This window comes from Chiloscyllium plagiosum, unplaced genomic scaffold, assembly GCF_037043375.1.
Source record: "Chiloscyllium plagiosum isolate Xiang-an unplaced genomic scaffold, Cpla_swu_hap1 HiC_scaffold_13, whole genome shotgun sequence".
Taxonomy (NCBI): domain Eukaryota; kingdom Metazoa; phylum Chordata; class Chondrichthyes; order Orectolobiformes; family Hemiscylliidae; genus Chiloscyllium; species Chiloscyllium plagiosum.
Window position 1 is genome coordinate 13,118,284 of NW_028270151.1, and position 17,132 is coordinate 13,135,415.

Genomic DNA, 17,132 nt, shown 5'->3' on the forward strand with positions numbered 1-17,132 from the left:
AGCACTGAATGCAGTAGCTCCAGCAGGATCCAGACCAGTTCCTTACCAAAAGAGAGACTCTTCATTTTCAGTACCTTGATGGGTATGAAATAATTAAAGAAATATAGAAAATACAAGCAGAAGTATGAAATTTGGCCCTTCAAGCCTGCTCCATCATTTTTTATGATTATGGTTGATCATACATCCCAGAAGCCTGTTGCTGCTTTCTCCCTATACCCTTTAATCCATTTAGCCCCAAGAACTATATCTAACTATTTCAAAGTTGGCAAATGGAGTATAATGTGAAAACGTGAATTTTCTTCCCATTTGGAAAATAGTACATGCCTCTATGCTTCTTCCCAAAGTGCATGACCACACACCTTCCCACATTGTATTCCATCTACCACTTCTTTGCCCACTCTCCTAACCTGTCCAAATCCTTCTTCAGCCTTCCTGCCTCCTCAATATATATACTTATATTGTCTGCAAACTTAGCCAGAATGCCTTCAGTTCCTTCATCTAGATCATTAACATATAAAGTGAAAAGTTGTGGTTCCAACACTTGTCACCAGCTGCCATCCTGAGAAGGACCCTTTTATCCCCACTCCCTGCTTTCTGCCAGACAGTAGGAGGAAACCACAGCACCTAAAGGAAACCACACAGACATGGGGAGAATGCGCAAACTCCACATAGACAGTCGCCCGAGGGTGGAATCAAACCTGGATCCCTGGTGCTGTGAGGCAGCAGTGCTAACCACTGAGCCACCATGTCGCCATCTATTTTATTTTCACAAATTCTATTCTCAGCTCTTCTCCAATCTCATATTTGTTATGTCTATGATTTGCTCAATCAGCTTAAAGTGTATTTTATGGTCACCATGTTTACTTCTTCGCTTTCATTCACTCACTCCCCATTAAAAGATAAGAGTAATTCTCCTGGTTTGAACTTATTATATAAGAAATGAACTGTATACAGCTTGTAGAAATTTTGGATTGTTTGAAATTCTTCAGTATTTCTTTTTACTCTTTCCATTATTCACAATATAACCCTCCACTTCCCTTTCACTATCAGATGGGCCCTTTATCTCAATCCACATGGATTCTATTTCTGTAATTTTTTCTACTGCTGTTATCTCTAGAAACTACAGTGTGCCTTTGTCAGCTGTTTAACTTTCTAAATATATCTTTTGAGCCTCAAGAAAACAAAATACAACAATGTTGCTTGTTCCCTCAGGGTATCGCCATCATTTTATTAAGAGCAAGCGTACAGATACAAATACCATACATACCTGACAGCCAGACAACAAAAAGCTTTGAGTGAGGTTCAATAGTTGACTATTTCCATTGGCAGCCACTGCTTCTTTGCTCCAGCAGTCCTGAGTAAATACTTTCCAGAATTAATTGTGCATTACCAGAGATTTTTTGTTTTAGGTCTTAATTCAATACCAAATACAAAATATAAAGTAACCTAGTAAATCTAACAATGCTATTCCAGCTGTCTGATTAAATCTGGCATCTTGTACGTAAACTGAGCCACATAGACAGGGAAATTTCAGGATCAATTTCTGGAATATAATGAGTTCACTGTTTTAATTGGAGCAACATTTCAAATATTAGAATTGACCTCAGCTATGGAGGGGAAACATCAGTTCACAATTCCTCTCCAATAATCCCTACATGATCAAGATTAATTGTGTTCCGAACAAACCTGTTTTGGATAAGACTTGAAGAGGAACCACGCAATGGAGGCTCACCTATTGCCTGTAATAGGCAAATATGCTAGCAAATTTATCAAAGAATGGAGCAAGTTCCACGGGCATGAGAAGAAGTGTGTGAAGTTGCACCGCTGATATGCTACAATGAGCTAGTAACATAAGCCTTGATGGGAATACCTGAAGTGAAAGTAAAATAGTTAAGCAAAAAAAAATTCAAAAAGCTGCACACACGTACAGTGCAAACATTAGATTCTAGGACAATACTGTCCAGTGCAGTAGGCATGAGGGTTGTTGCATTATTGATCAGGAAATAAAAAGTAAATAATAATTCTAGCCACTGTCATAATACTCATTCACAAAATATTTGTACAACTACTTAATGTTTTTGGTGTGTGGTAAAGTGCTGTTAAATGTTTGCGGCCACAGTGGTTAGCTAAAATGATTGTAGTAATATTTTCTGTTAAAATGGTATGCAATACTGATTAAATCATGGATTCCATGGCAACGGAAACACCAAAATACTGTATGTAGAGCTGAGCAGTCTATATTGTCATACTCACTAAATTAGAATGACCAATGGAAGGCAGCATCCCTCACCAACAGCTCCAACAGGGCAGATGAGGAAAAACGCATCCAACTGCATTCTGACTGAGCAGGTCTAGCATATATTGTGACTTAGTTGTAAGGTGCTTTCAACTGAAACTTGATCATTTTACTAGAAGGTTAATTCCTGAAACACTCCTTATTATTAACTATTTCATCATTATTCATATAATTATTTATATAATACTTATACAAGTTTTGTTGGCAGACCTACCTTTGAGCTGTTCTTATACACAGAGGGCCATTGGGTCACCTCGTCATAGTAAAATAGCAAATTCACAATGTGTTTTGCCTGGAGGTATATAAAAATATGCAAATGTTTATGATGAAAATATTGGAAGTTACTATTTTCAGGAATACCCCATACTTAAATCAAGGTGATAGGTGGTGTATACATGTACAGTATCTGATAATGTTATCAAAGCTGTTACCAGGTGGCATGGTGGCACAGCAGTTAGCACTGCTGCCTCACAGTGCCAGAAACCCAGGTTCAATTCCCGCCTCAGGCAACTGTCTGTGTGGAGTTTGCACATTCTCCCTGTGTCTGTGTGGGTGTGCTCCAGTTTCCTCCCACAGTTGAAAAATGTGCAGGTTTGGTGAATTGGTTATGCTAAATTGCCCATAACGTTAGGTGAAGGGAGGAATGGGTCTCGGTGGGTTGCTCTTCCAAGGGTCGGGATGGCTGAAGGAAGTTTCCCAAACCCTAGTTTTTGGATTCTAACCCTTGAAATAAACCCAAAGGAAAAAGCTTTAAGGTGAAACTAAAGTTTATTAAAAGAACATTCAAGATATTGGAGGATTGCTTTGTCACTTAGGGCACATTTCTTGATGAATGGTTTATGCCCAAAAACATGAATTCTCCTGCTCCTCGGATGCTGCCTGACCTGCTGGGCTTTTCCAGCACTGCATGCTCGACACTTCAGTCACACTCGCATACACACATGGGGAGGCAATGGCTTAGTGGTATTATCCTGGACTCGAAAACCCAGGTAATGTTCTGGTGACCCAAGCTCAAATCACACCACAGCAGATGGTGGAATACGGAATCCAATAAGCTGCTGTAGATGCAATCCTGTGATCACACTCAGCCAGTAAGCTTGTTCATATTTTTTAAAGAAACAAAATTTAAACATGAAAATATCGAAGAGGATGCAATTTTCTTTGGGATTATTCATGCCTTCTGTCTGTGCCACTACACACCAGTTTGAACCTATATACTACTGCAGGCAAATATTTTGAGAAACTCAAATGCCTTTTTAAAGTATGTTTCCCACCTTATCTCGTATATCCATTCCAAAATAATTATTCTCTAAAGCAGAAACTTGATCAGGATTGAAGGGAAAAATAAAAGGACTTGTGCTTGACCAATCAAACTGGCAGTTAGAGGGCAAGTTTAACCTGAGCCTTGAATAACAGACACGATTGGGTACAGTGTAATGTCTGTTTTATAACCTATTCAATTTTTACATTTCATTCAAATGGAGGGACATTAATACTGAGGGGCATGTTCCAATTGGTGTCATGGATTTGTTTCATGTGATGTGTCAAACTGGCCACATGTTATATGATAGAGTCTGTAAGCTGTGACAATGCAGATAGCTCCTGGACTACTTTGACATGTTTGCATGCCATGGTTCCTTGATATTGTTTCTTGGTTGACTATTGCAGTGCTGCTGTGGAGCATTGTTTTGAATTTTGGGCTTCCATGGACAATTACTTTCCCTGGAGAAAGTGAGGACTGCAGATGCTGGAGATCAGAGCTGAAAATGTGTTGCTGGAAAAGTGCAGCAGGTCAGGCAGCATCCAAGGAACAGGAGAATCGACGTTTCGGGCATAAGCCCTTCTTCAGGAATGAGGAAAGTGTGTCCAGCAGGCTAAGATAAAAGGTAGGGAGGAGGGACTTGGGGGAGGGGCGTTGGAAATGTGATAGGTGCAATTACTTTCCCTGCTCATGTTAGCCTCTTAAAGAGCAGAACTTACACATCACACAGTGATGGACACCATCTTGGCTGGTGAGACAAGTCACATTTCATACATGGTCTAGATGTGTTGCTGAACTGTTAACACTATAATATATGTGGGTGTGACTGACAGGCTACAATTGGCTTGAATTTGTGTCCTTCCTCTAGCAATGACATATTAGTTGGAAGCTCTTTTCCTAAGGGTTTACTGGTGTAGACTCAGTGACCAGCTCCATCAGCATTTCTTCTAGGTTAGCTTTGGTGAGTCATATTCTGTACCTTTACACATAAATCTGATATGAATTGGTTGATTGTTGCATCTGGCTTTTGTTGCTATAACATGAACTAAAGCCTGTCTAATTTAAAGTTTACTCAAACATTTAGTTGATCGTCTAGACTCCAAAATTATCAGGATCTTTGCAGTCATTATCAGAAATACCAGAGGATTTTACTGTTCCTAATGATTTATTTCACACTACAAAAAGCAGTCTGACTGCCTCTTTTTCATTGTCACTTTATTTTTTGTAGAATGTAAAGATTGATACCTTTCTTTAAATAACTACAAGTTTGACATAAAGTTCAAGGAATACTAATCCATGCTCAGATGTTTGCTTTCCAACTTTACTCTGCTCTCTAAATAAAAAGGTAAAATAAAAATATCTTTGCACTATACGTTTTTTTCTTGTTTTAAGATTTTGTTAAAAATTTCTCTTGCCTTTTCCTGTTTGTTGATTTTAAGGTTGTGTCCATGGTGGCAGTTGCGCCAAACATTGTGACATCATTCTGGTTTCAATTTTTGCTCCATTGCCAAGAAGCAAGATGGCAGAATCAACCAATGTCTGGTCATTGTGTTTTCAAATGTGTTTTCTTCAGTATTTCACAACAGGAGCGCTTTAATAGCTTGGAGCTGTGCTTCAACATCTTTGAAACTAATTTTTGAATCAGATTAGCTATGCCCCATCATTTTTTAAAAAATTAATGATAGTAAATAAGAGTCAGATTATGTAAATAAATATTTATTCTCCAAATTGTGGCACTTTAGACTTGGTTATAAGCTTCATCTTTGAACTCAGATAGATGAGATCACTGCTGTCATTACCTTTTCAGTCTTTAGTATGAACTATCTACTACCAACTGGCTGTCACCTTTAGCTTCTAGTGCCCACATGTTGTCATTATGATGTGCAACCTTCACAAAGTTTCTTGGGTTAAACATCACTTACAACATGTCATGGTCTGAATGTTTCCTGATATGTTTTCTTACGCAGCATTGACCGTAAAGATTGTGTTCTCCAATGCCTCCATGTTAAAAATTCTCATTCTTATTTTCAACTCCCACCATGACCTCAGAGTTCCCTATCTCTATAATCTCCTGCAGCCTCACAGCCTTCGTATGTCTGCATTTTTATAATTCTGACGTCCTAAACATTCCTGATTCTGGACTGTTACACAATTGATGCTGTGCCTTCCTAAGCTTTGCATTTTATCCCCCAACTCTGTAATTTCCTTTGAGACGTTCCATAAAACTAATCCTTGATCAAAATTTTGGTCACCTGCACTAGTATCTCCTTTTGTGGTTTGCTGTTCAATTGTGTTTTATAACATTCTGCGACGTACAAGAAGAAAATTTTATGTTAAAGGTGTTTTATAAATAAAAATAGTTGATGATGTTTCCTCCTTTATCTCAATCTGTTTAATTGGCATCATTCACTTACCATCTGGATCCCAATTTCAGGGTATCGAGCACAATTACACACTGATATATTCCCAGTTAAAGAACAGAGGGATGGTGTTGGGCTATAATTCAAATGATTCCTCACAAACATAGGAGAGGAGCAAATAAAAGAGAAATTCACTGAGACATTCCAACAACTTGCAATATTCAGTTACACATTTCAGTTCATCACATCAATCACTAAACAATAGACAATAGGTGCAGGAGTAGGCCATTCTGCCCTTCGAGCCTGCACCACCATTCAATATGATCACGGCTGATCATCCTTAATCAGTATCCTGTTCCTGCCTTATCTCCATGACCCTTGATTCCACTATCCTTGAGAGCTCTATCTAACTCTTTCTTAAGTGAATCCAGAGACTGGGCCTCCATTGTCCTCTGGGGCAGAGCATTCCACACAGCCACCACTCTCTGGGTGAAGAAGTTTCTCCTCAACTCTGTCCTAAATGGTTTACCCTGTATTTTTAAGCTGTGTCCTCTGGTTCGGCACTCACCCATCAACGGAAACATGTTTCCTGCCTCCAGAGTGTGCAATTCTTTAATAATCTTATATGTCTCAATCAGATCCCCTCTCAGTCTTCTAAACTCAAGGGTATACAAGCCCAGTTGCTCCAGTCTTTCAGTGTAAGGTAGTCCCGCCATTCCAGGAATTGACCTCGTGAACCTACGCTGCACTCCCTCAATAGCCAGAATGTCTTTCCTCAAATTTGGAGACCAGAACTGCACACAATACTCCAGGTGTGGTCTCACCAGGGCCCTGTACAGCTGTAGAAGAATCTCTTTGCTTCTATACTTAATTCCTCTTGTTATGAATGCAAGCATGCTATTAGCCTTCTTCACTACCTGCTGTACCTGCATGCTTACCTTCATTGACTGGTGTACAAGAACACCCAGATCTCTTTGTACTGCCCCTTTACCTAAATTGATTCCATTTAGGTAGTAATCTGCCTTCCTGTTCTTGCCACCAAAGTGGATAACCATACATCTATCCACATTAAACTGCATCTGCCAGGCATCTGACCACTCACCTAACCTGTCCAGGTCACCTTGTAATCTCCTAACATCCTCCTCACATTTCACCCTGCCACCCAGCTTAGTATCATCAGCAAATTTGCTAATATTATTACTAATACCATCTTCTATATCATTAATATATATTGTAAAAAGCTGTGGTCCCAGCACTGATCCCTGCGGTACCCCACTGGTCACTGCCTGCCATTCCGAAATGGAGCTGTTTATCACTACTCTTAAAATTAAATTTAAAATATATATCAAGGGAAATTTAAAAGATTTCTAACAATTAAATTATTTAATGCAAAATATCCACAACAAATATTAATGGTGTCTAGACAATGCACAGCACTGTCCATCAACAGGGCTATTAATTTTTCAATTTTATTTTTGTCAGTACACCTGAGGATATTCCATCTTATTCTTCAGCTATTTGAAATTCTGTGGCTTTTCTATATTTAATGCTTACCTTGGGATACCGGATATGGTAGCTGATCTGTCCTTTCTCAGACAGAAAACAAAATTTGGTCAAAAATACCCATTTCTGAAACAAAAACAAAGCAGTTGCAATAAAACAGGTAATTGTTTAAAGGGCGACTGAAAGTAAACTCAAATAAATACAATCTCAGGTTAATGAATGAATGCTGCCTATATTTATAATGTTATTAAGAGCAAGGGTGCACATTATTCGAGAGACCAGGACACAAATGAACTGAGGCTGTTCAACTATAATGTATCTTATTCTATAACTTTTTTTATTTTGCCTATCAACAAAGGTATATTACTTATCTCCAAGATGGAGGCAGAGTAGGATTCCTCAGCTGGGGTTCATCTGCTCCATCCATTTTTTTTTCTTTTATCCCCTTTCTTATTGTGCATTTTTTTTCTTTTTCCTTTCACCTCCCATTCTCAGGCGGTAACGGTGATGTCCAGGGTGAAAGCCAATGTGGTGTCTTAGCCTCAGCATGGACTCAGACTCCCAGCCTCGAGTTGAGGTCCAATGTGGTTTGGTTTGGAAGGACTGTTATTCTGAACTCTTATTTCTCTATTTTTCTAATTTAGTGATGGACTTTTTATTTCTTTACTTTTCTAATTTCTTCCCCCTAAGATATTGTACTTAAGAATCTGTACTTAGGTACATTGGTACCTAAGATGGCACTGTAAGTGGCAACGTGTAAACTTCTCACTTTACTCACGTTGAGTACATAGTCATTCAAAATAGAAGCAGATTCTTCGGTCCAACCAGTCCATGCCGAACATAATCCCAAACTAAACTAATCCCACCTGCCTGCTCCTTGCCCATTTCCCTCCAAACCTTTCCTTTTCCTGTGTTTATCCAAATACCTTTTAAATGTTGTAATTGTCCCCACATCCACCAGTTCCTCAGGAAGTTCATTACAACGCAAACCACCCTCTGCGTAAAAACTTGCCCTTTGTCTTTTTAAGAAGTTTCCTCCTCACTTTAAAAAAGGTCCCCGCCCTCAGTCTTGAAATCCTCAATCCTAGGGAAAAAGGCACCTAACATTAGTCCTATTTATATCTCTCATGATTTTATAAACTTCTAAGATCATCTCTCAACCTCTTATGCTCCAATGAAAAATGTCCCAGCCCATCCAGCCTTTCTTTATAGCTCAAACCTTCCATACCTGGCAACATCCTGGCAAATCTCTTCCGAACCCTTTCCAGCTTAACAATACCCTTTCTGTAACTGGACAACCAGAACTGTACACAGTACTCCAGAAGAAGCCTCACCAATGTCCTATACAACCTCAACATGACTTCACACGTGATAATAAAGCTAATTCTAACTATTCACATTGGTTTATCTTTCACTGTGACTCCCAAGTAAAATTTGGTATCTGTTTCCGTACCTCCGTTTTTCTCCTTTACAGAGTTCTGGACCATTTTCAACTCCTTTTGAGACTTTTGTTTCTTTCCCCAGGTCTAGAAACGCCTGAAGATTATTGTCATCATTGCCATGCAATTCTTGGTCTTTCAACATTTGTCCATTTCAAGAGCTCTTGTCGCACAATGATAGCGTCCCTAATGGTCTAGTCCGACCTGTTGTAATAATACCTCTAAACTGGATGATTCACAAAAATAACATACCTCCCTTTCAGATTTGTCACATTTATATTCTTCTCTTTTGGTCTTTTTTCTATACATCTAGCATTTTGCCTGTCACATTTTTTTTCAGCTTTCTTTGCTTCTGTATGACCACCACAGTGAAATGAAATTTCTTATGTGGACAATCATACACATTAGCAAATGATTGATGATGAGCTCGCATCAAGACCTTGAAACAGGGCCAAAACTTCAATCCACTGACAGATAGAGGAATTAAAAGCAAAACTGTTCTCCCAGGTAATATAAATGCTGTTCAGCAATTTTCAACCAGCACAATAATTCAAACATAAAACAAAGAACTATGGATGCTGGAAATCTGAAAGGAAAACAGAAATCTCTGGAGAAACACAGTAGGTCTGGCAGAAAACAGAATTCACATTGAGTCCAGTAACCCCTCTTCAGATGTATTCACTCTCTTTTCTCTCCACTGATGCTGCCAGACCTACTGTGTTTCTCCAGCAATTTCAGTAATTCAAAAGCCAGTTCTAAACTAAGATCAATATTCTCATAGGAGAAAGTGAGGACTGCAGATGCTGGAGATCAGAGCTGAAAATGTGTTGCTGGAAAAGCGCAGCAGGTCAGGCAGCATCCAAGGAGCAGGAGAATCAACGTTTCGGGCATGAGCCTTCCTGAAGAAGGGCTCATGCCCGAAACGTCAATTCTCCTGCTCCTTGGATGCTGCCTGACCTGCTGCGCTTTTCCAGCAATACATTTTCAGCTCAATATTCTCATAGCCAGCCAACAATTCCTGACTCTCTATTCCGATCACCAAACTGGAAAATGGTAGATGAGTCCATTCAGATCATTGTCATATCTCAAATTCAGTTCTAGCCCTTATACTTCTTCCAGAGACGCACACACAATTAAAATGCTTAAGAGCAAGCTATTTTCACTATCTCAATAAGCTTGGAAATACTGAAAGTCAAACCTGAGCCATGATGGAACCTTATGTTAACTGGTTTTAAATAAATATTGTGCTGCAACCAAGTACAAATCAAAAGGGTAATCAAAAGAGCCCAGTCGTTAGTGGTTATGTAATTACTTCAAACCAATGAACTTGCCTCCTTTAATCAACAAATGATGCTCTTGTGACACTGTGGTAGTGCCCTTGTTGCTGGGACAGAAAGTCCAGGTTCAGGTCCCACCTGCCTTGGAGATATGCTTGAGCAAAGTGATTTATAAAAAAAAAGGAGATTGACAATTCACAAAAGAAAAATCTAGCAATTTAGCCCATTTATAAAAGGAACATTACTGGTGAAAAACATAAAATATTCTATTTGATTTAAGATATATTTGAAATCATTACTTTTTTTACTTCTTCAAGACTTGTATTACCAAGACTTTGGTATGTAATTTAATAATCTTCACCAGTATTAATTTATGAACAACAAAAATCCTCAAAACTATCAGCAATTCTTCTTGCTTGTGACAGATACAGAACTGTAGTCTTATTTGCCTAAATGCAAAAACAAAGTAAAGCAGTCACACATGCAATAAGTATTCAGTGAGAAGGGTCTTTTCAAATAGTGGAGAGAAACAGAACTCTGTATTTTAGCCTAACAGTCAGATGATGTATTTCTAAGTACTGGAGCATGATCTAACTTTCATTTTCTCCACAATCATAGTTGTGTGTTACATGAGGAAAGCACATGACACTGATCTTGAGTAGCTGGAATAAGCTTATCTTATTAATTTATCAACTAAACATTCTTCAATAGATTTATTAATGTGTTTTATTGAATCAAGTATTTTATAATATTGACCATCTTCCAAATTATCCCAACCCCAGCTCTGAGGAATAACATGAAAGCTACTACATCTTGTAGGCTCAGTTGATCTCTCACATTGCTTTTATGCCTGATGACAGGGATACTGAGAGGAATAGCTCCCAGAAACAGTTCATAGGAAAGAAGTTGGCCTACTATTGCACCATAGCAATTCATTGATTCGGTTTAATGCTTGTTTCCACTTGGTTATGAAGAAGCCACCAGTCCAGTTGGAAGTAACATCTTCCCACATTGATCCTCCCTAAAAAGGTTTTGTCTCTTCTGTTCTCTTTTCATAAATCATTTCACCTCTGCTTACGAGTTATTTTTCCAATGCTGTACCAACTATTAATATTTGTGGGATTTTTAAAGAGCTTGACAGAGTAAATGTTGACAGGATGTTTCACCTCATGGGACCAGAGGGCATAGTCTCAGAATTAAGGGGCACCAACATTAGGCTGAGATGAGAAAGAATTTCTTCTGTAGGGTGAAAAAGTCTTTAGAATTCTTTGTTACAGAGAGCTGTGGAGACCAAGTTCTTCTGTATATTTAAGATAGATAGACACTTGATCAGTAAGGGAAGAGGGTTAAGGAGAAAGGGATGCGAGGCATTGGATCAACCATGATTCTATTGAATGGTTGAGCAGTTTCGATGGGCCAAATGACCGACTCCTGTTCCTATTTCTTCTGGTCTTAAACCGACCAATTGTTATCAAACATGTGCAACAGAAACAAACTCAAAAAATTAGCCATTTGATTAAGGCATCATCAAATGTCTCAGGAAAGAACAGATTAAACAAAAAACTACACTCACGTAGTACATGCTTCATCAGATCAGATGAGGGACTGAGAAACTGATAAGAGAAATAAGAAGATAATAGTGAACATTATGCTGCGATCATCAACCGGAATCGCTCAGAATTACTGTACATATTAAAACATGAAAGATAGAAGTGGGTTGAGTGGATTATTTGATTTCATTTTCCAAAGCACATTAAAATAGGTCAGTTGTAGACCGTGAATATTTTTGTCTACCTAAAACAACATGATGGTTTTGTGGTTTTATCACTAAACTCCTATTCCAGAGTTCTAGGTAATGTTGTGGGGTCCAGGTTTAAATCCCGCTCATAGCAGATTGCAGAATCTGAATTCAAGAAACTACAGAAGGTGGTGTGCACATGGAAGATGTCATGTGAGCCAATTTTCCATTCATGGACTCCACTTACATGGCTCGCTGCTGCAGAAAGACTGCCAACATCATCAAAGACCCATTACACCCCAGTAACAAACTCCTACAACCTCTGTCATCAGGCAGAAGATACATAAGCCTGAACACATGCACCAACAGGATAAGGAACAGCTTCTTCCCAGCTGTTTCTAAGCCCATGAATGGACTGTCTAGCCTCAAGTAATGCTGATCGTGCCTAGCGCACGCCCTGTGCAATGTAGGGATTATGCCCAAAACGTTGATTCTCCTGCTCCTCGGATGCTGCCTGACGTACTTTGCTTTTCCAGCACCACACTCTCGACTCTGATCTCCAGCATCTGCAGTCCTCACTTTCTCCCTCTGCAATGTAACCTGTATGCCTCTGTCTGAGTCTTTTGATCTGTACATCCTTGCTTACTATGATCTGTTTGTACAGCTTGTAAACAAAGCTTTTCACTGTATGTTGGTACACGTGACGATGGATCAATCAATAATGTTAAAGTGAAACTTTAATGATGACCACAAAACTGTTGTTTGATTGTCAGGAACCGCCATCTGATTCACGAATATCCTTGAGGGAAGGAAATCTGTCACCCTTACATGTGACTCCAGACCCAAAACAATGTGGTTGACTGTTAACTGCCCTCTGGGCAATTAGGGATGGGCAATTAATGATGGCCCAGCTGATGGTGCTCTTATCCCCCAAGAGTAAAAGAGAAATCAGAGACTGAAGCCCACAATTTGGTCAGAAGCACCAATTTGACAATAAGAGCCAGGGGAAGAAATTTCCCAGGATCCCATCAACAATTAATTGTTTTTTTAAAATATAAAGTTACCTTCTCAGTCTCTAGTTTCCCAGCCTTGTACTTCCCACTGACTAACGAGAAATAGATGGTGAGTAAAGGAGTTAGCACCATCCATGCCTGACCCATGGCTGACCGTTAACTCAGGGACAACCACCTTCACACCTGAGGCGCCTAAGCCACGCCCCTCACTGCAGGTGCACCCCGGCACGCGGCCCCCACTGTCTGACAGGGAGCGCGCAAGGCGGGGAAGCATGTGCCCGCCCATTGCATCACATCTCCTGAATAAGGCTAGCCCATTGGGCAACCTGAGCCTTGATTGGCAGCAAGACAGACCATTCAATGTAAAGGTCTCCCACCTATCCCATCCAGGGACGGGCAGTTAGCATATCGGGAAACCTGCATATTGACTGACAGCTGGAAGGACCAATCGTAATGAATATGCCTGTTTGCCCGCCTCTAGGTTGCGTCACCGGCCGGCGACTCGTTAACCCATTGGGAGGCTAAAGATGCGATTGACAGCAGGATAGACCAATCAAAACGACGGACACGACAGATCTTCTTTTGTTCTGTCACCGGGAGGTGGGTTGTTACTCTATTGGATCAAACAGAACAGACCAATCGAAGTTACGATCCCGGCCCCTTTATTACATTGACAGAAACAGGGCAACATATCTTTTTTAAAAACAAAATTGACAGTTTGCAATGTTCATTTAAAAAGTTGCATTTCGTACTTCAGATTTCCAGCATCGTGCAGTCCCCCTGCTTTTTGCCCTGGGGGCAATAACAATTTATCTCCCCGACCCTTGCCTTTTGATTGACAGTAGAACATCCAATAAACTCCCACTTCCGTATTGATAGACATGTGAATGAATCAATTCCTAGCAGCTATATGGAATTTCACCTCTATTGGAAAATCTCAGCAGAGTAAACCTTTTCCATCACAAGATAGCATTGCACGTGATTTGTGAACAACTGTCACTAGGAAAAATTGTGTTGCATTTAAGTTACTTTCTGATATTGGCTTTATATTTAATTTCACTGTTAATCATTGAAATTTTCATATATTTTAATAGCATGAATGTTTCAACTCCAACGAAAATGTGAAAGCGATATTTAACAAAACTGTCAGTCTGGAATAGTGGAATCAGAGGTGACTAATCGAAGCTGATCACTAACAAATCTAGTAGGGAACTCAGAGGCAGTCCTTCAAACAGAGACCAATTAGAATGTGGAACTTGCTACCGCAGAAGGTGGTTGAGTCAAATAGCATAGGTACATTAAAGGGGAAATGAGCCAAGCAAACGTGGGAGAAATTATTCAAAGAATATACTCATGGAGTGAGATGAGGAGAGGTGGTAGGAGACTCGTTTAAAATATAAATATGAGCAGTGATCTGAATAGCCTGTGATGTAATAATGTAATTTCAATCTCTACTAATAACTCGTGAGTATAGATGATTTCCTCGTGAGTAGGATGGAGAGATTTCAAGAGGCATGTGTTGTAAAAATGGCAGATGAAATTTAACTGATGACGAATGCGAAACTCAGGAGAGAAATATAAAGACTACTATTCTTAAGTGCATGGACAGAAACACACGAGGGCGCAGACAGTAAAAGATTTGCATCATAGCAGACCATTCAATCAGGTAAACGAGTTCATCAGCCTCATCTCATCTTCCAATTCCTGTTCCTATAGTCTACAGGTGACAAAACCTCAAGTACTGAAGCGTTGAAGATTTCTGCATCTACACTGTACGTTCGAGGCTCTTGATAGATTTTTGATCTACAAGAGAGTCAAGGGTGGGGTGCGGGTGGGAGTGTGTATTATTAAGCAGGAACGTTGAATGCAGACCACAACCAAATCCGGTATCATGTTATTGAATGTGGGACAAATAGTCTGAAATACTGTAATGCTAAGGATCTTATTTGACTTGCCGTAGCGGAGACAGACAAGCAAAATTAAATAGCTGGAGAAACACGAGCCTGGTATTCCTTCTTCAGAGAGAGCAAAATGGGCCGTATCAAACTTCACCGGAACTGTCACCATTCCAGTTCTCACTGGAATGCCAGCGACTTCATTTTTAATTAAAAATAAAACCTCTCCCTCCACACACACACACTGAACATTTTAGCAGCCTTTCCAACTCCATTGCAGCTTTCACTTTGTTGGGGGAAGTTTGCTGAGTGAGTGTTGACTTTGACTGATTGAATGACGTCCATAGTCTCATTCCCATTGGCCAGACGGCTTCTGATGACGGCTGGGTCCACGAGCTGGCGTTTCCCATTGGCCGAGCCCCTTGTGATTGACAGCGAGACTGCCAGGGGCTGGCGTTTCCCATTGGCCGAGGCAACTGAGAGGCGAAAATGTGACAGTGGCTGCGGAAGCGGTCTGGGACATTCCAACAGAAAGGGTCTTGTGTTCACGGGAGAAGCAAAAAAAATGCAACGATGAGAACTTGTGGGAAAGTAATTTTCCTACAACTCGCTTGTCCGCATCAATTACCGACTATAACAGCTTTTGGAGATATAACTAGACGTTAAGTTGCGCTCATTCAATTGCAAGTATATTTATTCTTAGTTGGCAATGTTTTTTTGTCAAGCTTGGATTTAACTAAAAAAGCTGTGTAATGGTGTTTTTCCCTCTCCCACACTCCCTCCCTCTGTCTGATCCTGGTGATTTAAAGGCTGCTTCCCGATCCCTTCACCTCTTTTATCAGAAGGAGAGGGTGTCAATGCATTGGAGATGGTGCGAGTGTACAACTGTCACCCGTTCGCCGCTCAGCTAATCATTCCCGTTCAACACGAACCGGAGACTTTGTGCTGCGGGCGGGATACTCTCTTCGTGGTATCCGCCGGGTGTAAAATCGAAGCGTTCAACGTAACTGACAGCGGATGCCAGCCCATCTGCACCTTTAACGCCCTCGGGAAAGTCCGGAAAATAACATTCAGCGAAATAGGTAAAATATTTCCGCATGGTATTCCTTAAGTCAGTGCATGTGGAGACCTGATCAAATAACGTGCGTGAAGGAGGTTATGCTGCGGCTGTACAGGACATTGGTTAGAACAATGTTGGAATATTGCGTGCAATTCTGGTCTCCTTCCTATCGGAAAGATGTTGTGAAACTTGAAAGGGTTCAGAAAAGATTTACAAGGATGTTGCCAGGATTTGAGCCTCAGGGAGAGGCTGAACAAACTGGGGCTGTTTTCCCTGGAGCGTCGGAGGCTGAGGGGTGACCTTTTATAGAGGTTTACAAAATCATGAAGGGCATGGATAGGATAAATAGACAAAGTCGTTTCCTTGGGGTGGGGGAGTCCAGAACTAGAGGGCATAGGTTTAGGATGAGAGGGGAAAGATATAACAGAGACATACGGGGCAACCTTTTCACACACACGGTGGTATGTGTATGGAATGAGCTGCCAGAGAAAGTGGTGGAGGCTGGTACAATTGCAACATTTAAAAGGCATTTGGATGGGTATATGAATAGGAAGGGTTTGGAGGGATATGGGCCGGGTGCTGGCAGGTGGGACTAGATTGGGTTGGGATATCTGGTCGGCATGAACAGGTTGGAACGAAGGGTCTGTTTCTGTGCTGTACGTCTCTATGACTCGGAATGATTCACTTGTCATTCATTTATTTTGTGCCTCCTATTTCCCCCCCCCCCCCCCCCCTTTCAGGGCGCTATCTTGTTGCAATCGAAGAGAAGAGTAGTGTTCTTTCTCTGCGTATCTATTTCAACTGGAAGGAATGCCAATCCCAAGGGAAGTCCCGAGTTGGCATCCGGATGGTGGGGCATATGCTGCAGGCTCCATTTGAAGGGGCCCCCAAAGATCAGATGGAAATCGTCGAGGTGCCACTCTCGGAGCCCCCTGTCTCCGTTTCTTGTTGCCCCGTCAAGGGGGACTTGGTGGTCGGCTGCCACAACAAGGTGGTTTTCTTCCGGCTGAAGGAGGTGACGCTGGCTGGGCAGAGCGCCGTGTTCGATTTCGAACGATTCCTGGTGGTGCATGTCGGTTTCAAGCTGCTGGAAGTGGCGTTTTGCAATGGCTGCTTGGCCATGATAGGGGACTTGGAAGTGATGGTGCTGAAGCTGGAGACGACCAGGCAAGTGACGAACGCAGTGCAGCAACAGATTGTCCAGAAGGAAGTGCCAATCAACAAGGACATTGACAGACAAAGCAATGACCCTGGAGAAGGTCAGTAGGAAACTGATCAACACCAGTGTAC

The 17,132-nt window shown here is 40.8% G+C and overlaps 2 protein-coding genes across 3 annotated transcripts in view; one reads left to right on the forward strand and one right to left on the reverse strand.

Moving 5' to 3' along the window:
- LOC148148243 (transmembrane protein 145-like) overlaps window positions 1-15,246 on the reverse strand; it is a 67,376-nt gene extending 52,130 nt beyond the window's left edge. Inside the window, exons 1-5 of the mRNA XM_087993926.1 lie at window positions 15,053-15,246; window positions 14,891-14,933; window positions 7,472-7,546; window positions 2,511-2,588; window positions 1,268-1,354 (exon numbers count right to left, since the gene is read on the reverse strand). Of these exons, the coding sequence (XP_087850052.1) occupies window positions 1,268-1,354; window positions 2,511-2,588; window positions 7,472-7,546; window positions 14,891-14,933; window positions 15,053-15,246 (477 nt within the window). The remainder of the gene's footprint in view (window positions 1-1,267; window positions 1,355-2,510; window positions 2,589-7,471; window positions 7,547-14,890; window positions 14,934-15,052) is intronic.
- Window positions 15,247-15,291: 45 nt separating this feature from the next.
- The window catches only part of hps3 (HPS3 biogenesis of lysosomal organelles complex 2 subunit 1), a 71,228-nt gene continuing 69,387 nt past the window's right edge, over window positions 15,292-17,132 (forward strand). The window contains exons 1-3 of one of the 2 annotated variants that reach the window (XM_043702683.2): window positions 15,292-15,465; window positions 15,592-15,864; window positions 16,583-17,101. In XM_043702683.2, the coding sequence (XP_043558618.2) occupies window positions 15,651-15,864; window positions 16,583-17,101 (733 nt within the window). In that variant the 5' untranslated portion in view covers window positions 15,292-15,465; window positions 15,592-15,650. Of the gene's footprint in view, window positions 15,865-16,582; window positions 17,102-17,132 lie in introns of both variants that reach the window. The other variant, XM_087993328.1, reaches the window with a different exon arrangement.